This window comes from Oppia nitens, unplaced genomic scaffold (genome assembly GCF_028296485.1).
Source record: "Oppia nitens isolate AA-2021 unplaced genomic scaffold, nextdenovo-longstitch-racon4-pilon3 scaffold2_pilon_pilon_pilon, whole genome shotgun sequence".
NCBI lineage: Eukaryota > Metazoa > Arthropoda > Arachnida > Sarcoptiformes > Oppiidae > Oppia > Oppia nitens.
The window spans coordinates 2,961,813-2,987,850 of NW_026533210.1; the positions used below are offsets into that span (position 1 = coordinate 2,961,813).

Below are 26,038 nucleotides of genomic sequence, written 5' to 3' on the forward strand. Positions count from 1 at the left end.
ATACCGGTATATATATATATATATATATATGATATCATTTGATATAAACCTTGTTTCATAATTATTGACACTAAATTTACTTAACTAAAATAAACTACAATTTAATAGCAAAATAAATTATTATAATAGATTTTTAATAATACATTCAAATAGTATATTATGTAAGAATCTGTTCCCGTTTTTCCCTTTAAATTATCTCTATGATTACCACTTTTAATCGGGATTTAGTTACCCGATAGTAAATTTTTTAAAATTATGGACCAAATTATCTTAAATGTCTTGATTATTGACCGTGGTGATTTTTTTTATGATTCTGCTGCTTTCTAACGAAAGATAAAGGTTAGACAAACATCTTGGATGCACCACAAAGACCTGGATGGTCAATATCAATGATATTTAAGATAATTTCGGTACAAACTTCTGGAGTCATAAATTATGTTACCGAAATTTCGATTATAATAGTGAATTAGAGAGACTAAAACGGACTAATTTAATATTAAAAAACAAATTAGTTTAATCTTTATACTTAATATTTTAATTTAATAATAATTATTTTTTGATAAATTTAATTATAACGTAATTTAATTCAATTTAAATTAGTGTCAATAATTATGAAACGAAGTTTATTACGACAAAAGGCTTTCGCTATTTATTTTGGGGCTAAAAAAAGGTTTTTAGAGCACAAAAAATCTCATTTAATATTTATTAACGACAACCATATAATCACTACTGATATATCTAATCACACATAAAATGTCATTTTTATTGTTGCTTAATATTTATGCAGTAATATGTACTGTATATATATACTATATTTTTGCATACATTGTATATACAGTACAATATACTGATGCAGTATATAATTTATATAATGTATTAGTTTTATTAAAGCAATACAATGTAATTCATGTTTTATGTCAAATACTTTAGGCTATAATTAATAAATTGATTAGCTTTTAATATTATAAATAGATTTTTTTAAATCTAATATTTTCAATTAAAAATATTTGTTGCAATTATAAAATATTAATATTAAATATGCAATCACAGTATTAGTGTTAAGATATTGCAATGTATTAATTTAATAATCATTATACGGTACTATACACTACAAAATATATGATAAATAAGTTTCAATTTGTTTATTATATTAAGTTAAAACATATGAAAATTTCCAGAAAAAAAAGATTGAAAACAATTTTAATAAAAATAGTTTATATACTGTAGTAATATACACATAGTGACAAAATCAAGTTGTCATGTTTGCGGACTAATATCTCAATAATGGTATCACTAAATATAATAAATTTTGGCTAATATATAGAGAAATTTCCCAGAAATTTGCTATAAAAATTTCATAAAATTATAATTACTAGTTATAGAATAAAATAAAATTATGTGTAATCTTTCACTGTGTAAAAACAAATGTGTTCATCAGCTTAACACTTGAGTTGACACCATTGGTATTCAAACATTCATTTATTCGAATCAATGACAAATCGAATGGAATCCACTTGAGTGTTGAAGTGATGGACACATAAGTTAGTGATTGTTAAGCCATTATATTTAATCTATTTAATTAATTGTTAGTTTTCACATAATTTTCATATTATACCGAAACTAGTAATTATAATTTTATGGTAAATTTTTGGGGGTGTTTCTCTATATTTTAGTCAAATTTGATGATATTTTGTAATACCATTATTGAGATATAAGCCCACAAACAGTACAACTTAATTTTGTCAATAGGTGTATAATAGTTTATTAAATATTTCTAATTTTGCCATTACATTATATTTTTAAAAAATGCCAAATCAGTAATTACATTTTTTACATTAAATTGAAAACTTCTTTAATATAATTAGATATACAGTACATTATAAATTTGCCTAAAAATATTAAATCTCAGAAAAATATATTATATAAATATAAGTGCTTTCATGTCATTCATTCATTTAACAATGAAAATTTAATTTGCAAAGAATAGAGAATTACATATTTTTAAAAAAATATTTTTTTTTTTTGGTTGATATATTAGGATTTAAATGTTAAACATATAATAAAGTATACATACAAAAAAATACAATGAATAGTATATAGAGATTTATTATAACTTTATTCAATAACGGTTTATCAGTTTTATTAAAAATTATAACTAAATAAAAAAAAATTGTCTACAAAAATAGTTATTACATATTGATGTTTAAGTTTGACTATTAATTTTTTTTATATTATATTCATATTGGATTTACTTTAAAAAAAATTATTTTATCAATAATAATAATATTGAATACATCCACATAAGTGTTCTTGAAATACATTTTTGTTTAATATAATGTTTAGAAACAGTAAATATACAGTATTTATTTACAGACTATCCATAAAACATTGCATATTTTACAATTACAAACAACAAATATTTTTTTTTATACTTTATTTTATACTTTTCAACAACAAAAATAAGTATTGACTATTTTATTATTCCATAATACATAATATCATTCATAATATAAATGTATGAAAAAATTTTATAAAATAAAAAAAGGTAAACAAAAAATAAAGAGAAAAAAGAAATAGTTTATAGTTTATTGAAAAGAAAAAAATCTAAGAGATTTTTATCTGTTTTTTTTAACGAAAAGAATATCTAATCAAATCTCATGAGAGTATAAAATATCAATTCATACACTAATGACAAATATTGACTGAAAGCTTATGCTATCATCAAAACAGATATATAGTGTATCAATATATATATATATATATATATATATATATACTGTATATTTATGTCTACCTATCTGTATATATTATATTACATAACATATCATAGCATATATACAGTAGTATATATACTCTACTTATAGATACATTGAAAATAATAAACTTTGGCAAAATATTCAGAAAAAATATATATTATTCAACATTTATTGTAAGTATTGAATGCATCAAAATAATAGATACTTTATATAATATAATTTGCATCACTTGTATATCATATAAAAACGCAATGTTTGCCAGAAAATAATGAGGATATATACTGTATATATATATTATATATATATTTGCCACTAAATTTCATATTATTTTGTATTTAAACACATATTCATACAAAACATTTTTCACACACAAACATAAAGACGTTGTGTTTAGCGCATAGAATATTCTGGTGATTGCATAACAAACATAAACGCTATAAAAATACAAATACTGTACATTCAATTGTATTCTAAAATTTAATTTAAATTATTTAGTATTTGGATAAAATTATTTTTGTTATCACGTCTATTGTAAAATTGTAAAAACAAATTTTTCAATAGAAATTTATGCCTAAAATCAAAACATTTCAACTACTATTCTCATGTTATTATGTTTAGCATTAAAATGATATAATTAAAAATTTGATATGTTTGAAATTTTATAAACTTTATCAGTATAATTTGCAAGTGATTTTGACATGATAATAAACAATTATGCAAATATTGAAAATATATATTTTCAATAATAATAATAATACTTATTTTAAATATGATCTTAAATTAAATGTCACTATTATTATAATAATATAAAGATGGAATCAAAATTTTCTATTAAAATGTAAATAAATTATAATTATAAATTTAAATAATAATTTACATTTCACAATAATTATATATTTTATGTTAATTAGATATTAAAATCGATATAATTTTGATATAAACTTATTTTTATCACCTTTTTATTGTATCATCATCAAACACAAATAAAAATAATTTATAACAATATTATCAATTTATTATTATTATTATTATATATTGTTAATTGACAATTAATAAAACATCAATTTAATCTAAAAAATAATTAAAGTGTTATTTTTAAAAGTGAAATTCATTACACATTTGTTAGTTATATATATTTTATTGCATAATTTTATAAAACAAATTAGTAATTTAAAATTGACATTACTAATTTTTCAAATTTTGAAATTAATTTAATTATAGAAATGCTTGAATAAATGTGAATATTCTTGATTGTAATTTTCAACAAAAATAATTCATGAGTGTGTCTAAAATATTTATGACAATAAACTAATTACTAAATAATAGTTTACCGGAAAAAAGTGTTTCATTATTTGTCAAATAATATATATATATAAATATATGATATAAAGTTGTCAATACTATGGCCTAAAACAAAACAATATTTGTTTTAAAAAATGAAATAACAAACATCTTGAATACTCTATTATTATTATAGAAAATCAAATAAATATAATTTAAACATTTAAGTAAAGTAAACAAAAATTATATATAATATACAGTATTATTGTCAACAACAACAAAAATCAAATAAATGATAAATATTTTATTAAATGTCAACACTAAACACATAAACAATTTTCTATTTGTAATACATTTGATTTTTTTTGAATATAAGATTATTTGTTACGACTTGTAAAATTGAAATACATTTACTGCATAAGTTATTAGGCAATGTTATTATTATTTGCCAGAAAAAAATCATAATATAAAATAAATCCGCTTTTATACACAAAAAATAGTTAACTAATATGTTGTGATTGAATTAAATTCTTATTATTCTTGAAACGGTAGTATTGTTGTGTATATAAGATTCTGTAAACACAATAATCTTATATAAAAAAATCTTATCATATAAAATATATTTTTTTACATAGAAAAAGTCAACATTTATAAAAAAAAGATAAAACACATAAATTTTTATCAAACAAATTTTAGTGTCTTTTTTATTTCAAGTCTACGCACATACAAAAAAAATCTGATAAGAGTCGACAATACATATAAAAGTAGACTAAACACTAATAAATAGCTAATGATGTCGACAAACATTTCTACTCAATCTTCGATCTCTTATTTTAAACTTATAATGATATACAGGTATTGTATATACAGTATATATGATATATATATAAATAAATGAAATGACTTACAATCAATATATATATAAAAAGAGACAACAAATATAATTTCTTACAATTCTTAGAGTAATTTGATATAACATGGATTACATATCAACTGTAGACTAATAAAAATTATAATTTATATGATAGATTCAATAGATTTAATTAACAAATAAAATAAATTTGATACTATACTCACTAATAAGACTAAATTCATATACAATAACACACACACATAATATATAGTACTGTTTAAACGGCAAATTTAATAGCAACAAATGGCTAACAAATTTTATTAGCATCATATCATGTATGAGTTTTATATACAGGTAGAAAAACCTAATGTATAAATTATAAATGAAATCAATTTGTAGTCCTAGAAAAAGCACAGATGATATAAATGACAGCTTAATAAATTTATAATACATACACACTCATAATATACAGTATAGTATAGTAAAATAATAGTATAGTACGGTATGTTTGGAAATAAAGTGCTAACAAAATAGACAATTTTTTTCGGAGTAAACACTAGAGCTATGTTACGTAATATTATAAATAAAAAATAGTTTCTCTCCAGTCATATAATAATAATATATATTTTCTAATATAACGCAAGTTATCTTTAATATCTAACAGTATTTAATAATAAAATGAAAATATTATTATTTTTTTTTAAAGAAAAACACATTTTCAGTTCCATTTGTTGTTATTAAAAATGTATAATAATAACAGTATATATTGTGTAATAACTGATACTTTAGATAAAAATGTAATATAAAATTTAATAAATATCAATTTTTAAAACTATTATAAATCTCTATTTTTTAAAACTGATTTTAGCCACAAAAAAATCTAAATTATTACATTACTGGAGACAAAATGAGATATCAGCTTAAGTAGATAGAAATGATAAAATCAATAAATATATTACTATACTACTAAATATTATATATATATAATACTAAAAATCTTCAAATCAATAGATTATAAACAATGTTTCCGACATTAATCTCAAAATAAAACAACAAATTAATTGATAAAGGATTAGCTTTAAGTTTTGAGAACCTCTAACATTTCAACAACAAAATAAAATAATAAAAACGTAAAGCAAATACAATATATACCGTATTTATATACAATATAAATATTTAGGCTTTAAATGTAAGGTTCATAACAAATATGTGATTCAAAATAATAATTAAAAAATGCTTATATAGATTGAGTTTTTAATTCCCGATAATGAGTCTCTTTTATATATTTATGGATAAATGAAAATCAATTAAAAAAAATCTGGAGTCATATTTTTGTGATATTAAAAAAATCAGATTAAGATTATAACAATTTTATTTCAAATATCACCAATTGAACAAAAAATATGCCTGCGCACATTTCAGTTTGTTGCCCTAAATCACATTAATATTAACATTAATATTGTATTCAAGCATTGATCGATTTATGCAGTGAACACCTGTGATGAATATAACTATACTATTGATAACAGCAAAGTTTAGGTATAGTTTGAAAATAAAGATCAGCGCAGGTCGGGCTACCATACATACACAAATAGACACACACACACACACACACACACACACACACACACACACACACATACATACACACACACACACATAAATAGCTGAGCCCTTAATGGAAATTGCACTAAAAGCATCTCAATCAAATATACAGAATATATATATACCTGTTTGCTTTCTAAGTATAAATGTATTAAAAAATAAACAATACATGTTAATGGCATATAATCACAGTTAAATAAATAATAGATGTTTGATATAAATACTCATTAGTTTTATAATATATTTATTTAAATTATATAAATATTTTTTCCTCTCTCTCTCTCTCTCTCTCTCTCTCTCTCTCTCTCTCTCTCTCTCTCTCTAATAAATGTATGAATAGATGACTCACTTTGTCGTTGGTATCCAAGAGTTCGAGCAGAAGTGCGACAAATGCGTCGATAGTCATGGCTTTGGTCTCGTATTCGTTCTTATAATAGGCAAGTGTTATGCGTTCGTTGTCTTTGAGATATTTGTGGCACAACTCGTCTAAAATGTCTTCATCGCAGTCATCGTTATCAGTAATCACAAGCGTTGGTGTAGAGCGCGGTCCGCCCGACGGACTGGTCCTGGACTGGGATGAGTGTCGGGTTCGACGCATCGAACACCTCGAGGACGGAATGTGTGCTGAGCTGAGGGTTGTCTGGTGGTCATTGAAGTCATAGGTCTTAACTAACTGAGCGCATGCAGAGGCCGGTGCTTTGCCAACAAATTTAACTTTCATTGTCAGTCTTGGCGACGATTTTAGTATATCGACCGCTTCGTCGTGCAGTACATCACGAAAGTCATAGTTATTGACGGTTAGTATCTGATCGCCGACCTGTCCGTCGAGTTTAATATACAGACAATAATTTATTGGTTATAAACCTAACTCTTAAAACTAAAATATTAATTCTTAACATTTATTGATTTAAAAGTTATCTATTTTTATTATTTCAATAAACTCTATATTATCTATACTATAAATTAATACAATTATTGAATACATAACACTACTCTATAAATGTATAATAATTATCTTTATATTCCTTCAACTATCAAAATATAATATTAATAATTATCAAAATATTTATGTTATTATAAAAGAGTATCATATAATATAATATGTTGACCACTATTGGTTAAATTACTAGATCGCATCATTAACTATTATTATATCTACAAATATTGATATATTTATATATTACTAACTATACTGTATGTATATACTGTATTAAGTCTATATATGAATAAAAGCCAAATAAAAACTAAAACCACTGAAAACATGACAAAAAACATGGACTCAGGAATAAGATAAATATATAATCAAATGGTGTGAATGTTAACATATAAAAGGAAATGAATTCCTATTGAATTGCATTAACCAAATGAAGTGTTAGACAAAAATAAAGCCAAAAGATTGGCTACAATTCAGACTATAACACAATAACTAATGCAGAAAAATGAGACCAAATGTATGGCAACAATGGTTAGTGTATCAGATATTTAGTACATAATGTATATAAGTAGAGATCGTTTATATTATATAAAAAGAAAGTGATAATCATTTATCTGTTAAGTTGGTTACTATCCGTCTCTCTCTCTCTCTCTCTCTCTCTCTCTCTCTCTCTTATTTGTCCGTCAATTACCTTAAGGCCAGCCTTTTCAGCCAACGAATTGGTGTCTATTCCGGTCACGTAAACGCCGAGTCCGTATTCAATGCCTCCTCTAATCATAAGACCCAAACTGATGCCTTTCTCCATATTTATTGTCACCTAATTGAAGACAAACACACAACAAATAGCAGATAAAAATATATTATAATTAAACAAATAGTTTTTAATGCTTGAATTTCGCTAAGCAAATAAAATGATTGCATTATTATTATAATTATATGAAAATGTTGTAATGTTTCTCTAAAATACGTTTTTATTTTAAGTTATTTGATTTGTAAATATTATTCATAAATCAATAATACTGTACAATCAATTTTACTGAATATTGAATTTACAAATTAATGCTATATATATTTCTACCTATATCTCAATGTCATTCACAAATATTTTACATGAATTGGTATTAATAAGTAAATTATAAATAATTTTCTACTTTATTTTAAAAGCATTTGATTACTATTTTCATGAAATATCATATATGGATAGTACAGTAAAAACATGATATATCTCTTAGGAATGCCAAATATCTGTACAAAATAAACTGTAAATGATATTTCATATATAAAAAGTATATATGAATAAACTACAAATCATAGAAAAATAAAAAAAAATATGATATGAAACAAACTTTTTTTTTATCATTTAGGAGACAAACAAAATGAAAAATTAATTCCCAAATGATTATCTCTGTAATATCTTTTACTTTATATATATATATATATATAGAATATATACTATATATATACTATATATTATATAGTTTTGTATATAGATACAGTTACTAATAAAATTGATGAACAAGGTTTATTACTTAAATATTTACAATTATTGTAAAAATTGAATTTTAATATTTTTATTTGTTGTACTTCGGGCACAGGTATGTAAGCACAGAGATGCATACCAAAAAATCTTGTTACCCTATAATAAATATTGTTGTTTCCGGTACCTAAAAATTTCTTATTATATTTCACAAAAAAAATATTTGAGACATTTTAAATTATTTTATAATATAATTGCATAATAATTTAATAAAATACTTGTCTCATAGACTGATTTAATGTTAATATTAGATAAAACTAAAAATATTTTTTTTGGGAAATTCTCAATACAAAAAAAACATTAATTTATAAAGTACTGTATTTCCTGATATCTAATATTAAATTGATGCAAAACTCACGTTTATCAGCTTTACTGTATTAAAGAGTAAATTAATATCATTAATATAAAAAATTATTACATTAAAGCATTAAATAAAAATCTTCAATATTGTATATAATTATTAGATACTGGATATAGTGATATAATTACAATTTATTGCTATTTATTTACTTTATTTGTGTGTTTGGTCATCAAATAAGACAATATTAGTGCAAAAAAAGAGAGCGACATAAAGATTGAAACATTTGAGACCAATGATTGCAATTAGTTTCCTAAGAAACACCATTTGAGAGACAATACAATATCTAAATGTTTAGGATTTGTGACTCAAATAAAGTAATTATTTGATAATATCATTTTAGTGCTATTATTATTATATTATATTCCAGTATTTTATTACAGAATATTCTGGTATATTATTTTTTATATATATATATATTGACAAATTGAAAAATATTATGTATACTATATTATTTGTCGAGACTATTCAATAATTGTAGTAATAATTGATAAAAACTCTATTTTATAGTTATAATAAAAAATTTATAGTAATTTATTTTTTTAAAAATATTTATAAAATCTCTCACAAATATAATAATTTCTACTAAAATTTCTCGTAAACATTGATTTCCAATTTTTGTAATCACATATTTGTTTCATGATTTTAGCCAATTAAATAAGACCAACAAATAAAATCATTTTATCATTCATAAAAACAGTGAAAAAACTCACGCAATAATATTATAATCTAAGAAAATATTTTATGTATCAAATGATTTATTTGTATGTTATTTTCTAATAATGATATATTAGTTTTATATTACTAGTATTAATCAATCAATTGGCTTTTTTCATATAAAATCGCCACATATATGATTATACTGTAGATTTACATTTGATAAAATGCTGATAATAATAATAATCTTATATATATATATCGCATATAGTGTTAACACTAGTACTTACTTGTCGGACATCATTGACAGCACTGTTATGGGATTTACGGCGAAACGGACTCGTATTTAATTGTCTGTCCATTAGTGTCGTGTCGCCAATGATAGGTCTATCGGGCGGCGGCGGTGATGTGGGTCTGCCATCCACGTCGATCCACGCGTAACAATGGTGTCGACGCTGATGTGTTAGTGCTTCGTGTCGGGGACAGATATTTAATAATAGACAATCATTATCGATGATGATCCGCATGGCCTGTTTGCAAGTCATGCCATCTAAAAAGGACGTATAGTTTGCCGATAATATTTGATCTCCCGGTCTGAGACCACACTTTTCAGTCAAACTGTCCTCTTGTATGCGGGATATGTATATCCCCTGTAGGCCTATAAATGGTCACAACCAAACAAAGTTCATTAATAATACATATGTTTTTTTATAATCTATATTACAAAACAGTTCAATACACTAATGGTTAAAATGTTTATATTATAAATTAATGTTTAATTAGTATAATTAGTTACAATAATAATAAATTTTAAAATTAGGCTTTCATTCAACTCTTATGCAATGCGTGTGTAATATTAATAATGATTATTGAACTCGTGATATAGATTTTTACATTAAATACTAAGTAATACATTTAAATACATTTTCTATAATAATCATTAGTTTTTATGTGATTATAGAAATCGTAATATTTGATTTTATCATTTTAAAAATAAGATACTTAAGAAATTAACAGATATGGATAAAAAATTAATAATTATTTTTATATTTTGTAAAAATCATATATTAATTTTGGTATTATGGTATTTGCTTATGGTATTATTATTATTATTGTCAACTATAGACTTTTGCATATATTTTACTATACAATAATTTTTAATTATGATAATTGCATTACACCCAAAAAAAWATATTTTTTTTTGTTTTCAGTTTTATGATAAATTATCATTTGAATGACACCTACAGAATATTCTGGTGCTTATCATCATTGAGTTGCTTCGGCAACCATAAGCTGGTAAGCTATCAAATACTGTATTATATAATATTGTACTATACATATGCTAATTGCTATTAAATCTTAATTATATTCAGTAGTATTTCATATTTAATAAAAACAATATATATATATATAAATGTGATGCGATAAATGAAAAAATTTATCTTGCGTTAAATTTATATTAAAAAATTGAATATAAAGCGCTTATTTATAAAAAAAATATAATTAAAAAAATAAAATAATATTTAACACAAAAATATAACTAAAATAATAGAAACATTAAGATATAATCTTTTATAAAAATATCTAAATATTTTATGTTAGTTGTTATAGAAAAATACTATAAATGTTTATTTATTTCACTTATTTTTATTTTCTTGTTTTTTTAAAGAGAATGAAACATTTGTTTTAAATTTAATGATTAAGTGTTTGAAATAAAACAAACAATTTTATAAAAATAGTGTGTTGTGTTGAAACAATTTAATTAATGATGTTTTAAAGTGTTTTGATATAAACAATAACATTCAACCAACAAGTATCGAGAATAATAAAAATAAAAACACTCTTCAATAAATGACTATAATTTCAATTTTGTTTTATATAGCATTAAAAACACATGAAGTGTTCAATGATTTATAAAATGGGTTTTTTGTTTTAAATTACATTTATTGAGATAAATGAGTGCTCAGAGAAACGCAACTATTTTTTATGTTTTTAAGAGATAAACATTAGGTGTTTGGATGTGACACACAAATGTCATGTCAATAGTAGTAGTAGTAGTAGTAGTAGTAGTAGTAGTAGTCATATACATTAAGACATACAGATTCTCTCTCAATGAGATAAAACTATTAAAATAGATGAATGTATTGCACGACACAACTTACCCACTTCAGGACCGCCGCATAATGTGATGCCAGCGTTGGGCTCGTCGTCGGCACCTTTGATGAGCCGAACCCTGTGTATCGAATGCTTGGAGTCATCGCCGGCCGAAAAATGTCTAATCAATGTCGGACTATCACACGATGAGACCGGCGATACCGATATGTTGCGATGGGTTGGACTGCCCGACACACAGGTGGTCGGCGAACTACGGTAATGGGTGAGCGGCGGCTTATGGTAGACACGTTTGGGCGCATCCGAGTAGACGTTTGAGTGATATGTGGGCATTGATACCGATGCCTGCACTGAGCCATGCGGTGGCGGTGGCGACGGCTTCTTAAGATTTCTTACACTACGGTGTGGCGACTGATTGGCGGCACAGTCCGATGAGTTGGCCCACATTGTCATCGAGTTTAACCAAACCCGACAGTGTTAGCGATATGTGTATGATATGTACAGTATATGAATATAATAAGGTTTTTATATAAATATAATAATTACAAACATTTAAACAAATATCATATGTTTTAAGATGAAACTAACTAAATGTAAACGCATTGTGTATATAATAATAATATAATGTTGTGTTTCAGTTATGATATGTCAAAGAATATTCTGTTTGTGTTTTGTATGTTATGTTTTCAAATAAAATACTGTTTGTATTGTTGACAACCAAAACACAATCAGCTCACAACTAACTGAGCACATGAATCGCATGAGCCATCTATCTCTCTCAGACAATCAATGATATTCTGGAGCATATCTATCGGTGCGCCTGTGCTCTCATGGCTTATATAGTCAGTCAATCTGTATTTTATAACATATAATAATTTAATATTTAAAAAATAACTAAATTTTTTGTTAATACAGATAACTCTTGCGCTTTAAAAATCATAAAATATTTTAAAAACATCACATATTTGTTTGCAACTTTTAGGAATATACCAAATAAAAAAATTATAGTACATAGAAATCATTTAAAACAAATATATTCAATAAAAGAAATATATTTACCTGGATAATATACGGTAGAATAATTCAAAAATTATATAATTTAAAAAATAATAATAATAAACTATATATAATATGTTATCTTATTGTAATTATAAAACATAACTTACTGGTACTTATGATAATGTATAACATTACAACTACTGTAATACCAACAATTGATAAATGTTGATCATAATATCAAATAATGATTATATAATAATTTATTTTTTTTATATAATATTATATATAGATATTGAAAATTAAATTAATGATTACGGTATACATTTTTGAATAAAACATTAGGGTAATAATATATAATAAATTTATAATATTCAATAGTTTATCATATTTACTGATATGTCGGGAGGGGGGGAAACTTGATTATAAAATGTGGTCAATTATTTATTGACTTAGTTTAAGACACAAATAACAATAATTGTTTGGACAGTTAGACTATGTGTGTGTATATATATAGATAATTAACTGCAAATACTGTTGATTTGTTTGTATATTTGTTGAGATACTGGTGTCTCACCAGAAGGTATAACCACCACTACTGCCTCCTTCGAAAAAGGATGACTTTTTCTGTCCGATCACTACATTGTTTCCTTGCATTGCAGCCAATTGTGCGGCATTGGGTGCCATACCGGGAGGCGGCGGCTATCGGACGGTGTCATTGAAAGCAAAACAAAAAACGATTACTTATTAAGTACTGTAACAAAACAAATACCAATTAACATAACTAAAAACAAGACTACTTACGGGAATGTTAGGTCTGGCCACACCATCAAAACGGGCGCCCGCATCGAAACCAGTTGGCATAACTACTGTCGAGTTTGGCGGTAGAGTTGGATACGGATTGTATTGATATTGACCAGTGCTTGGATACGCGTTAGTCGGATAGCCGTGCGTATAGTTGTACGGAGCGGCGGCGGGTGCGGCAGTGGGCGGCATATATTGGTAGCCATTGTATTTCATTTGTGTAGTATCAGCGTACGGAGTGTACGGAGGCGGCGGTCCCGACGGTATGGCCGTTGTTGACGGCGGAATGTATGGCTGGTTCTGGTAGTATGGCTGTGGAGCCGATGGCTGACCAGACAGTGGCGGGTAAAACGATTTGCCGTTTGCTGTCAAACAAACAAATTTAAACAAAACAAAATTATTTCAAATTCAATTGACAGTTATTATCATAAATATTGTAAACAAAATGGACAGTTATGTCAAAATAACTAACCGTCCATTTGATTGATTGATTGATTGATTATTGAAAAAACTAATACTAATTGTTTGACTAATTAAATATACGAAACAATTATTATTAATATTATTAATAATAATACGTATTATTGATGATTCAATTGACACCAAATATACTGTAATATTGTATTCAATAATAATGAGATCAATGAAAACATTTGGATTACATAAACACAATAATAAATTATTATTACTTTATTTCTATGCAATCAAATAGAGTATGCAATCTATCGGACAGAGTTTTAATTATTAAAAAATAATAGTTTTATTATTTAAATACATTTTTAATTTCAAATTAATTATAGTATTATTAATTAATTTATTTATTTATTTATAATTAATTATTTTATAGACTAAAATATAGAAATATATACTGTTTACTGATATTAACAAAAAATTTAATTGCTTTAACAAAATACAGTAATTAATTATTAATATAAAAAAATGGTTAATAAATTAACATTTTTTTGTCAAAATCTAATTAATAAAGTTAAAAAAATATAATTTACATAATTTACACAAAAAATATTGTAAATTAGTTTTCAAAAATTTTAAAAATTGTGTAAATAAATTATGTTATAATAATTAATTTTAACAATTACTGCTAAATATCGGTCATTATTACATTGTTACTACTATCACATTGTAATAGTTATATTAATACAAATATTAAATCTTTTAATAATAATAATTTTCATTTGTATAATATTTTTCATTTTGTATCTCTAAAAAAATATTATAACTTTTTCCTGTAAGAGTAGCGACTAAATTACTTTTGAAAATTTAATTGAATAAATAATATATGAGTTAATTAATAAAGTTTTTACTTAATTAATAAGATTAGTATAATAAAGCTGATATTTAAATATTTGATTTATTTATTTTTTATTAATTACAATTAACGTTTAAATTAAAGTTTAAATAGTATCAAATTTTAATATTATTAATTAATATTATAGTACTGATATTTAGTACTAACAATTATACTAAAGTACATAAAAATTATAACTAATTAAAAACTTTTATAATTATATAATAATTAGAGTTTATATTGAAAAATTATTAATCATAATAATAATAATAATAACAATATTTATTGATAATAATTAAATGAAATAAATGAAATTTATTAGACATTTGTTAATCGATTATAATATTAAAATAAATTTATAACCTTGATAATAATATTTTTTAAAACGAAAATATTGTTCAATTAACTATATTTGCATAAAAAAAGTGCAAACAGTAGTACATCACAAAAACAACAAATTAGTGATTACAATGAATTTCATACCTTTGAACATAAATTAATATTCAAATAAAACAATTATTTCTGTCTTTCAACTTGTAATACCAGTACTGAAAATTCAGTGAACAATGAGTTAAAAATCGTGAATACAATTAGCAATTAAATGGGAAACAAAACTTAAAAAGTCTATTCATTAGTACATTAAACACCACTCGATGTGAAAATAAAATCATTAATAATTTGTCAATTTGTTTAATTTTTAGCCAATAAAGTACATCAAAAAAATAAAATAACAATATATATATAAATATATATGAAAATTAAAATTACAATATTATTCATGTTTATATGAAACTAGCTAGTTTATTTATTGTGTTTTAAATTTATTGTATTTGACTAGAATATTAAACAATTTCTGATATTAGTTTTTTTTAAAAAGTTAATTTTATTTACTAAATAAAAATAAAATGTTTAAAATATTTTTATTAATACTTGTTTTGTCGTACATTTGCACCGATTATGGTATAAATATATTGAATTTAATAAACTGTTTAAATTCATGACATTTAAAATAACCTATTTGTGAATACAGTCAGATGTTTGCCGTCACGTAATGGACGTCAGATAGAAGTGGAATCGGGAAGTCAGTTGGATATACCCAATGATAATGAGATTCCCGGCAATCTGGACCCGAACCGGCCGTTTGTACCGCGCCGTGGAAGCGGATCATCGGATGGACTGCTCAATACTATTATGAGTTTTTTCCGCAATTTGTTGGGCGGCGGCGGTTCCGGTGGTGGTGGAGGACTGTTTGGCAATCGCGGCGGTAGTGACGGCGACAGCGGAATATTAGGTTTCATTAGACGAGCCTTTGGCGGTCTCATCGATAGAGTACTCGGTATATTTGGACAAAGAGGAGGTTCGGGCGGTTCGGGAGTTTTTGGAAATCCCAGTTCAGCGGAGTTTCCGTATACTAGGGGTACACAAAGGTTTCAGCCATTGAGAGCAAATTAAATGATTTATTTTTTAAAATAACATTATTTTTTGATAATTTTTCAATTTTTTTATTTAAATAATCAATTATTATAATGTATAGTATATTGAATAAACAGTATTATTTATAATTAATAGTATTATTTATAATTAATTATTAGTTTAAATTAATACTGTAATATTTTTATCATATCAATATTTAAAAAAATAAAATATCAAATTAAACATTAATTATTTGTTATACAAAAAATAGAGTAATTCAGAAATTAATATTGAGATTATTAATTACCAATAAATATAGTACTTATTCAAACTATTTCATTAAACAAAATTTAAATTACAATTAAGTAAAATAAAATTGTTAAATTAATAATGTTAATTGTATAGAAAATTAATATATATATAAACTAATAAACTAAAAAATTTAAATAGAGTATGATTTCATTAATATAAAAAATACAGTCTATTAAATACATTTGTGCCAATATTTATATATATATATATTGTACATATATGTCATGAATTGTTTGGTCACAAAATTTTTTTATTTGTCTCACGATTTGTTGACAAACATTTCCAGCGAAATACTGGCCGACAAAAACATTATATGAATGATAGCACAGAATAACGAGAATCTGGTGTATAGTTTCCATTTGCAGAGCTTCAGAGTCAACATAAATGCAAATATGATAACTAATAACACTATCGATGTATAGGGAAGTGCATTGCTTTCAATGGTGATAAAGGCCTGCGAATAGTCGCCCGAACTGTTCACCAATTGGACCAAACATTTCAATAGCCACGGAAGTCCCAGACCGACGACAATGGCGTATATGTTGGCAGCTATTGTGGCGCACATTCCCATTGATGCCAATCCTTTCTTTTTGATCAGTATTACAGTTGTCACCAAATCGGGAACTAAATGGGCCATAAATATTATCCATTGTGTTAATTCAATTATTAATTACAATTTTTTTTATCTTATCCTCAATTACCTGCAGATCCGGCTGCCAATAGGGTCATACCGGAGATTGTTTGCGGAATAGCCAGTAGTTCACCTTAAAATTTGAATTAAAAAAAATAAATAATTAGTTAAACTAAATCATTCAAAAAATGTATATTTTTTTCAATTACTTAGCCCATCGACTGACCAAACGGTACAATAAGACAGTCCGGTTAGCCATCCAATAGAGACAGCAAATGTTAGGACTGGCCAACGCTTAGGCATTGTTAACCAGAAAATAAGATAAACTGGAGATAAGATCAATGAACAGAAACAGTTGTTCATAAAACAATTGTCATTGTCTTCATCGTCATCTTCACTCAATTGTAACTTTTTGTTGACAATCTCTTCGTAACCATTCCTATAATTCTTTGCATTCTTCCAGTCACACTTGTTATCACCGCAATTGGTGGCCATTTGTTCCAATATCATGAGAGACTTACTATCGAGCAATGGTGTGCTTTCGGCCCTCTCGATGGCCACCAATTTTTCGGTCGTGCGGTCATGAAGTCGGTCAGCAGAGTTCATCGACAACTTTGCGTTATATATCATAACTCCGACATACAGAGCAAACAGGAGTGTCAGTAGTGATGAATCAATTCTGTAGTCATTCATTAGGTTTGGTTTCAGATTATTAAATCAATTTTTTTTGGTTTCATTAAGCAATGGATTTTTGCTAATGAACTTCGCATTTACAACGCAATCACACTTACAGATCAACTCTATTATCTTTGATGACAAGAATCAGGACAACAATCGATAGGATATAGAAGAGTAAATCGCGAAGTATTGGCGAACTGTCCAATTTGAGCGGCTTTTTGATAAAATAGGCCACAGCCAGACCACAGGCAGCCGGAATGGCCAACATGTTGAAGACGGCGCCACCGATGATAGCTCCCGTACCGATGTCATTGTTAGTGAAAAAGACACTGATGGCCGATGAAAATATCTCGGGCCCCGATGTGCCGATCGGTATTAGTATAGGTCCGGAGATATCCGGTGGCAAATGAAATGCTAGAAATACAAATTTTTAAAAATCAGATATAGTATAAAATTGCTATTTATTTTTATTTATCCATACCTTTGCCTAAATGCTCGAGAGATGGTACAAAAAATTGGTCGCACAGGTATGCTATGGCCAGACAAGAGTATAGAAAAACTGATATCCGAAGTATTAGTTCACTACCAAATTGGACCTAAAGTTGGAGTGAATTTTTATATTATAGATTATTAGTATTATTATTGTTATTATCATTATTATCATCAACAGCATTGGTTTTTATCTTAAATAAATTAAATTTAGTATTTTTAATAATCAAATTGATAAGTTGAAATAAACAGATAAAAATTTAGTCAAAAAAAATGTTAATATTAGCTCTCATCAAACATTGCATTTTAAATAGCAATTAAATTAGTAATTATCACGACATTAAACAGTGTTTTACTTATAAGTAATACTTTGTATTCAATTGGAAATTATCAATATCTAAGTGCAATAACAACATCAATATATAGTAAAGATTAAATTTATATATAAAATATAGAAATTATGAATTAATTGAGAAAAACAAAACATTTGAAAAACATTTAAGTTATTAATTAACAAAATTATTAATTTTTATATTAAAATATTGATAGACTTGCAACAACCGGACGCTTGTTTAAGGCTCCGATGATATTTGGTTTACAAATCTATTATCTGATTTTTAGACAGCATTATCTAAAAGAGATAAAAAAACGGGAATAAAACAGAAAACATCATTCATTTCTGCATTTTTTTTGTGTGCAAATGAATATTATAATTATAAAACTAATATTTAATACATAAAAAACAAATTGTGTGTTTATAATTTGTTTTACAATAATTAACAACAAATAATTTTTTTTTAATAAAAATTATTTAATACAATCAATGGCTTATTATGCTTTATTTTATTTATTAATTGCGTTAATACAATAATATAGCTACATATAAAATTTATTATTTTTTATAGCTTGATGAATTATTATTTATAAAAATAATGTCATTAAAATACTATAAATAATTTGTTAACTAAATAAATTTATTCAAATATATGTGGTGTTAGGGGAAAGGGGGTAGACATACACACACACAGAGAGAGACATACAACACCTTACTTTATCAGAGGTGACGACACTGTCAGCGGTTAGATTAAGCCAATAGGTGTGGACACCAGAAGCCGAGTTATTGGCTTCGGGAACAACAGTTTCCGATCGGTTGTCTGCAGCGACAGTAATAGTAGTACTGTTGACAGTACTTAATAGTTGTTGATCAGTGAGTTTGAAAGAGTCACCATTCGTTAGGCTGTCCAATACGGTAATGACAAGCAGTGCTATCTTAATAACGAATAAAGGTTTTGCCATAACTTGGTTAACACCAAATTGTGAGTAAACTTGTTTTCGGCAAATATTCCCAATTTATATATCTCCCAATCCATGGGGGGAAAGACATATTTTTTGTTAGTGCCCCGTATTTGTCAGGCTGCCAATGCCTGGGCTCTGCCAATGGTATAGTATTATAGTAGTCATGATTAGATAACTTTGGTAAAACTATACCCATGTTATATGGATGGGTGAGGGGGTAGTTAAGTATACACGTGCTTAAGTAAGCACTATAGTGTTCACTCATCATCACTGTATAGACATCCAAGTCATATGACTTGATTATTAATAATATTTCAAATCAAATAATCAATAAAAACCTTATCAAACAATAATATAGTACTTGAGTTTACAATCGATGATTAATAAGTATATATATTGTATTTGAAATTATATGTCCCTATAATTTACAATTATAGTCCATAGCAACTCTTATAATAGATGGTAGAGTATATGTACTGTAATTGTAGAAATTGTTTGTAACAATTATATATTTTTCTTGGATCACTTATATTATGGAATCTTACCACACTTTTACCACTAAATATATATATACCAACAAAACAATACTTAACATTTATATCTAAACAGTTTCCATGATAATGGAAAGCCAGTCGTTTTGCAATCACGTATACCTACCTAAGCGCTCAAACTTAACGGTAGAAAACTTATTCAATTAAAAACACAATTAAATAGTGATAATAAAATAATAAAATTGTTTTTTTTATTGATAGAAAACATTTTTTTATTGATAGAAAACATTTTTTAAAAAATAATTTATGGAAAATTTCGCTGTATTATTACCAATTTTACTACTACTTTCTAATTTTTATTTGTTTGTTTATTAATTAAAATTCTAAAAAAAATTCTAAATAATCCCCAAGTAAACAAAGTAAAATGTAAACAAAAACAAAAAATATAGTTATAATAATGTATAATAACAATAATTGTACAAATATACTGGAAAACTTTTAAATTTATATATATATATATTTATATGTGATAATTGACAAAATTTGCATAAATGTTAAAATTTAAACTAATTAATAGCTATAAAAAATAGTAAAAATGTTGTTTGTGTGATGAGTTATAGCATTACAAAATAATGATAAGTTTTTATTTTTATTGACATAATTAATAAAATATATATATATTAAAGTTGACATAAATAAGTGTTTTATAAACACGTTTTATCATAAATGAGAAATTATCAGAATATCTTTAAAAATCAATTAATTGTTTTTAATTAACAAAAAATAACTCAACCTGGATCATTTAATTATATAATTGATAACAATTGATAACTGATTATTATAGCACAATGTTAATTAAGTTCAATGTTTTTTCTGAAACTAATTAAAAAATATGTTTTTTCACTTTCGGTAATATTTTGAACAATATATATATATATATTGTATATATATTTATTTATCAACTCGTGTGGAGACTTATTTGATATTCAATTATTATCTAATAATTGTTTTTTATTGTAAAAACAGACAATTTTAGATAATATAGTCTGAAATGCTAAATACAGTATAGATATTAAATATATATCCTTTTATGGTAGTGTTTAAATTATTATTAATAAAGAAAGATAAATAATAATTGAGATTAACTATTACTATTTTTTAATAATAATTTAGCACAAATATTTGCTATAAAGTTTAATAACAGAGACAAATTAATTGGCGACTTATAAAATATAAATATTATTATTATTATATTTATTATTATAATATATTGATATATTATACATATTAAATACTGTATAAATATCGATATAAAACAGTATATTAGTTAATTGATTTTTTTGTTGATTAATTAACTAATATTAAAAAGCTTTCAAAATAAGATAATTTTTTTAAAAAAAATTGTTATCTTAATTGTGGCAAATACTATAAAATAAAATATATAAAATAAATTATTATATACAATTAAATTATATACAATAGTTTTTAAAAAAATGATTGCCCAATAAAAAAAACTAAAAATAACATTGAAAATAGGAAAATTTTTTATAAATTATTTTTGTTGTTTTATTTTCAAAACATCATCATGTTTATTTACATTAAATTTGCTATAATATATTGAATTAATTTATATTAAACTAAAAATAAAAACAAAATTCAAATCAAATAATAAACAATTTTATAGAATAGTTAAAGATTATAATATTTTAAATAGTGATATAACTTAAGTTTATTTTACGAGTTAGTGATATAATTTAAAATATTTGTATAAAGTTTTGAATTGAATAATTATTAATAATATTGAAATCAATGTCTTTAAACTTTCAAATGTACTTTTAGACTATAAATATTAATAATTAATATTATTATAATATTGATAGTAAAGTGAATGAATTTTCCAGAAATAACATTTCCGAAAATTATTTGCAATAACATTCACAAATAAAAGATAGTTTTATCAAAAAATATATCTAATATTGTTTGTGTCAAAAGTCACATTATTGCACACTGATTAGGGGGATGCCCACCTACCCATTTGACATAATTGACTCTCAACGTGATCCCTGAGCCATATACTAAATGTTATTAAGCAATTATTAATTGCTAAATAAATTATTTACTGACATTTCATCAATATTTGCAATACATATACCAAAATATATCCGAGGGTTTAAAAGAGGCTTAAAAATCATTAAATTACTATTCATTCACATTTATACACTGTTTGTAATGACTGAAAATACATTATTATTTTTATGTGTTAAACATGTATTTACAATTATTGAGTTACGTTTTTTATAATAATTTTATATTTTATTAGATTTTTTTTAAAAAAAAAGTGGATTATATTTTATATACAGTATATTATGGTAAAATAGTAATCAATTCAATTCAGATTCTTTTTCTAATGTTAAAAAAGTAGTTAAATTAATTAGTGAACAAAAAAATCTCAATTGATATATAAAGACAATTGAAATTAAGTGAATAACTAATCTAATCTGTAATTAAATCTGTGACTACTTATGATTATTTAAAAATATTTGTCAAGTGATGTGTTTTTGTGTAGTCGTACAGCAAATAATCCAAAAGTCAAACAAAAAAAGCATATAAATTGTGGAGACATTCGCGACCAAGAAATACATTTCATTTTTGAATTGAAAAGTTTTACAGCAAATGGGAAAAGGCTTACTGATTGCTATAGGATTAACCCTAACTCTCTCATCATTGATTCCGGTGGACTCAATTGACCACAATATCGAGACAATTGATATCACTGTTGGATTGTCTTATATTAAACAACTACAACATCCCCGATGTAACTCATTAAATACAATACCAATCGATGACTTGTCTGTAGACTATAAAATAGTAAGTTTTTTCTAAAAATTATTTATACAATTTAATAATTAATTTTTTTGGAAATATATTAATATAATATAGTTGTCATCATTGGTCGGTTTAGTCGGCAATCTATTGATTTTCATCTACTGTTGTCTGGCCATTGGATCGCTTTGCGATAAACATTTTGTACCAAATCTAAGCGATTTGGGTGACTGTAAGTATTTGTTATATTAAATTTATAAAAAATTGTAAATTTTACAGTATTATATAAACTAACATTAAAGTCTAACAGTCAAATATATATATATATATTTATATCATCTGTTCATTCAATTAACGTAAACTAACAAATTTATTGTAATTAAAAACACAATAAAAAATATTTTTATATATTTTGGTTTTTTATTTTCATTTTACTTATAGAAAACATCGGAGCCTTAAACAAGCATCCGGTGCGGCACTAAATTAGACCGTAATCTCATAATTAATTATTTATGAGAATATAGTTTTTTTTATTAATTATCAATTTATACTCAATTTAAAATCTATAATATATATAAATGTTAATTAATACTTAAATTTATGATAAATAGCTCTATCGTTATCTCATGAGATAACTGCTACTCTATTGATACCATTTGGTACATCAGGACCTGAAATATTTTCATCAATAGTTGGCATACTATTCACTGATAATGACATCGGAACGGGAGCTATTATTGGCAGTTCATGCTATAACCAATTGGCCATTCCTGCCGTGTGTGGTCTCACGGTTGCCATATTTGTTGGCCGTCCCGTCAAATTGGACTCTGAACTCATACTTAAAGATTTATTCTTCTTTATTATATCAATCATTGGTCTGATATTCACCATCAAAGACAACAGAGTTGATATGTATGTTAAAAATTGTGTTTTTTAAAAATAATACATAAATTAATTAAAAAGTATCCTTATTTGATAGTATGGATGCAATTTTATTGCTGATTTTATTTGGATTATATATTTGCGTCAAAGTTGGCCAAACATCGGGAGAGCCGACGACAAACAATGAGGCAAATGTCGAGTCCTGTGAAGAACAAAGTAGTGGCAAAACTTGCGATGACATCAATGATGACAACAGTGAAGATTCGTTGGTTTTTAAATACTTAGATATTGTTTTACTGCCAATTAGTACACTGTTTGACATAACAATGCCGTCAAAGATGTCATCTCTTTACAAGTTCTTCATATCAATGATATGGTTGTCCACTCTGTCCTACTTTAGTGTCGTTTCCATCACTGATTTTAGTAAGTATTTGATTAGATTATATAATTTTAATATGATATTAATTTAAAAAACTTATTTATTAACCATTTTTTAGGCGAAACACTTTGTATACCGCATACTATCGCTGGTATGACTATATTGGCCGCTGGATCTGCTGTTCCAGATTTGGTCACATCAGTGATTGTAATCAAGCGAACGGGTAGAGCATCGATGGGCATATCCAGTGCCATATCTGCCAATATATTTGCCATTCTGTTGGGTTTAGGTCTTCCCTGGTTTATAAAGTGCACAATCAATGGTTTTTATACAACGAGTCCATCATTTGGCTTATACTCAAACTCTTTGCCATTCACATCATGTCTGCTATTGTTAACTGTCTTTGCATTGATATTGTCCCTAAAGATGAGTGATTGGCAACTCTTTCATAAGCTGTCATATCTTTGCGGATCAATTCACGCCTTGTTTCTGGTTCTGACAGTTGTTGTCGAGTATTTAGTTTAATTCAATTTATAATAATAATAATAATATGAATTGCTTTTTTATATTCAACTGAATATTTTATGAAATCTGATATATTTTATTTTATGTATAATTTTAATTACAAATTTTATTCCCTTTACGGTATTTTATTTATTAATAAAATTAGTTTTTAAATTCAAGTTTGAATAATGAAATATACGTAAAATGAATTTTTAATGTGATAGTATCAAAATAATTATTTTTTATATATGTATTAATAAATAATTGGCTTAAACTTTTATATGAAATTTTTTAATTTGAAATTAAAAATAGTGTTATAACTTATAAGTTATAACAAAAAAAATATTTTATTATATTTTCCGTACATTAAATTAGCATATTTTAGTATTTACATAAAATAAAATTAATTTCAAGAAATTTTTAGTTTTAAGTAAATATTGAAATTTTAATTATTATACAATTGCTTAAAGCATTTATGATTGTATTATTATTATTATTATAATTACCAGTAAATATCTGTGTAGATATAGCTATAATTTTGAATATTTATATAAATTAAGTCAATATCTTCATTGATACAGTAGTATAAACTTATTTGTTTCATAACATCATAACATAACAATAATAAATTAAAAAATAATGTACAAAAATTTTTGCCGAAAAAAACTTATATATCTATGATAAAGCTATTGCATGCTATGTTAACATCAGAATATTGTATTTATTTTAAAAATACTTTTATAAAATAATGTGCAAATAATAGTCGTACACAAAAAAAATATATTATTGACTCCTAAATTAAGTTTACATTTGCATTGACTCTACAATAAGGAGAATCGATATCTTAATAGTTATATTTCGCTAATTCAAGAATATTATTCTCTTTATTATTGCTAAGAATTGTTATTCATATCATTATATTATATAAAATAAATGTTTAA

The 26,038-nt window shown here is 24.8% G+C and overlaps 5 protein-coding genes across 6 annotated transcripts in view; 2 read left to right on the forward strand and 3 right to left on the reverse strand.

Annotated features, from left to right (window-relative positions):
- Window positions 1–12,575, reverse strand: part of LOC128955602 (whirlin-like) — a 42,881-nt gene extending 30,306 nt beyond the window's left edge. The window contains exons 1-4 of the mRNA XM_054301276.1: window positions 12,144–12,575; window positions 10,272–10,639; window positions 8,121–8,246; window positions 6,845–7,312 (exon numbers count right to left, since the gene is read on the reverse strand). Coding sequence (XP_054157251.1) covers window positions 6,845–7,312; window positions 8,121–8,246; window positions 10,272–10,639; window positions 12,144–12,546 — 1,365 coding nt within the window. The 5' untranslated portion in view covers window positions 12,547–12,575. The remainder of the gene's footprint in view (window positions 1–6,844; window positions 7,313–8,120; window positions 8,247–10,271; window positions 10,640–12,143) is intronic.
- Window positions 12,576–13,424: 849 nt separating this feature from the next.
- LOC128955330 (DAZ-associated protein 2-like) lies at window positions 13,425–15,707 on the reverse strand. Of its 2 annotated transcripts, none has more exons than XM_054300994.1 (3): window positions 15,683–15,707; window positions 13,894–14,258; window positions 13,425–13,791 (listed from the first exon to the last, which is right to left on the reverse strand). In XM_054300994.1, exons 1-3 carry the CDS (start codon window positions 15,690–15,692, stop codon window positions 13,663–13,665), a joined length of 504 nt encoding a protein of 167 aa, XP_054156969.1. In that variant the 5' UTR covers window positions 15,693–15,707; the 3' UTR covers window positions 13,425–13,662. The 2 variants fall into 2 exon arrangements, with proteins under 2 accessions (XP_054156969.1, XP_054156970.1); XM_054300995.1 differs by lacking the exon at window positions 15,683–15,707 and adding an exon at window positions 14,366–14,509.
- Window positions 15,708–16,052: 345 nt separating this feature from the next.
- On the forward strand, window positions 16,053–16,651 carry LOC128955603 (uncharacterized). The gene is made up of 2 exons (XM_054301277.1): window positions 16,053–16,159; window positions 16,230–16,651. Exons 1-2 carry the CDS (start codon window positions 16,105–16,107, stop codon window positions 16,649–16,651), a joined length of 477 nt encoding a protein of 158 aa, XP_054157252.1. The 5' UTR covers window positions 16,053–16,104.
- A 470-nt stretch (window positions 16,652–17,121) lies between these two features.
- Window positions 17,122–20,224, reverse strand: LOC128954949 (sodium/potassium/calcium exchanger 3-like). Its single transcript, XM_054300567.1, has 6 exons — window positions 19,773–20,224; window positions 18,715–18,829; window positions 18,347–18,647; window positions 17,765–18,234; window positions 17,626–17,688; window positions 17,122–17,548 (listed from the first exon to the last, which is right to left on the reverse strand). The coding sequence occupies exons 1-6, from the start codon at window positions 20,016–20,018 to the stop codon at window positions 17,184–17,186; spliced, it is 1,560 nt and encodes a 519-aa protein (XP_054156542.1). The 5' UTR covers window positions 20,019–20,224; the 3' UTR covers window positions 17,122–17,183.
- On the forward strand, window positions 19,988–25,171 carry LOC128954951 (sodium/potassium/calcium exchanger 1-like). Its single transcript, XM_054300568.1, has 6 exons — window positions 19,988–20,038; window positions 23,076–23,377; window positions 23,450–23,564; window positions 23,944–24,244; window positions 24,312–24,637; window positions 24,712–25,171. Exons 2-6 carry the CDS (start codon window positions 23,183–23,185, stop codon window positions 25,116–25,118), a joined length of 1,344 nt encoding a protein of 447 aa, XP_054156543.1. The 5' UTR covers window positions 19,988–20,038; window positions 23,076–23,182; the 3' UTR covers window positions 25,119–25,171.
- The last annotated feature ends 867 nt before the right edge of the window (window positions 25,172–26,038 follow it).

Bases quoted from the DNA above. Each gene is read 5' to 3' on its own strand.
- LOC128955330 (XM_054300994.1), bottom strand. The intron at 13,792-13,893 runs GTAAGTAGTCTT...ACCGTCCGATAG, and splicing joins TGGCCAGACCTAACATTCCC to CCGCCGCCTCCCGGTATGGC.
- LOC128955603 (XM_054301277.1), top strand. From the start codon at position 16,105: ATGTTTAAAATATTTTTATTAATACTTGTTTTGTCGTACATTTGCACC. The intron at 16,160-16,229 runs GTATAAATATAT...TTGTGAATACAG, and splicing joins GTACATTTGCACCGATTATG to TCAGATGTTTGCCGTCACGT.
- LOC128954949 (XM_054300567.1), bottom strand. From the start codon at position 20,018: ATGGCAAAACCTTTATTCGTTATTAAGATAGCACTGCTTGTCATTACC. The intron at 18,830-19,772 runs GTAAGGTGTTGT...CTCCAACTTTAG, and splicing joins GTGTCGTCACCTCTGATAAA to GTCCAATTTGGTAGTGAACT. The intron at 17,689-17,764 runs GTAATTGAAAAA...TCAAATTTTAAG, and splicing joins TTGGTCAGTCGATGGGCTAA to GTGAACTACTGGCTATTCCG.
- LOC128954951 (XM_054300568.1), top strand. From the start codon at position 23,183: ATGGGAAAAGGCTTACTGATTGCTATAGGATTAACCCTAACTCTCTCA. The intron at 23,378-23,449 runs GTAAGTTTTTTC...AATATAATATAG, and splicing joins TGTCTGTAGACTATAAAATA to TTGTCATCATTGGTCGGTTT. The intron at 24,638-24,711 runs GTAAGTATTTGA...ACCATTTTTTAG, and splicing joins CGTTTCCATCACTGATTTTA to GCGAAACACTTTGTATACCG.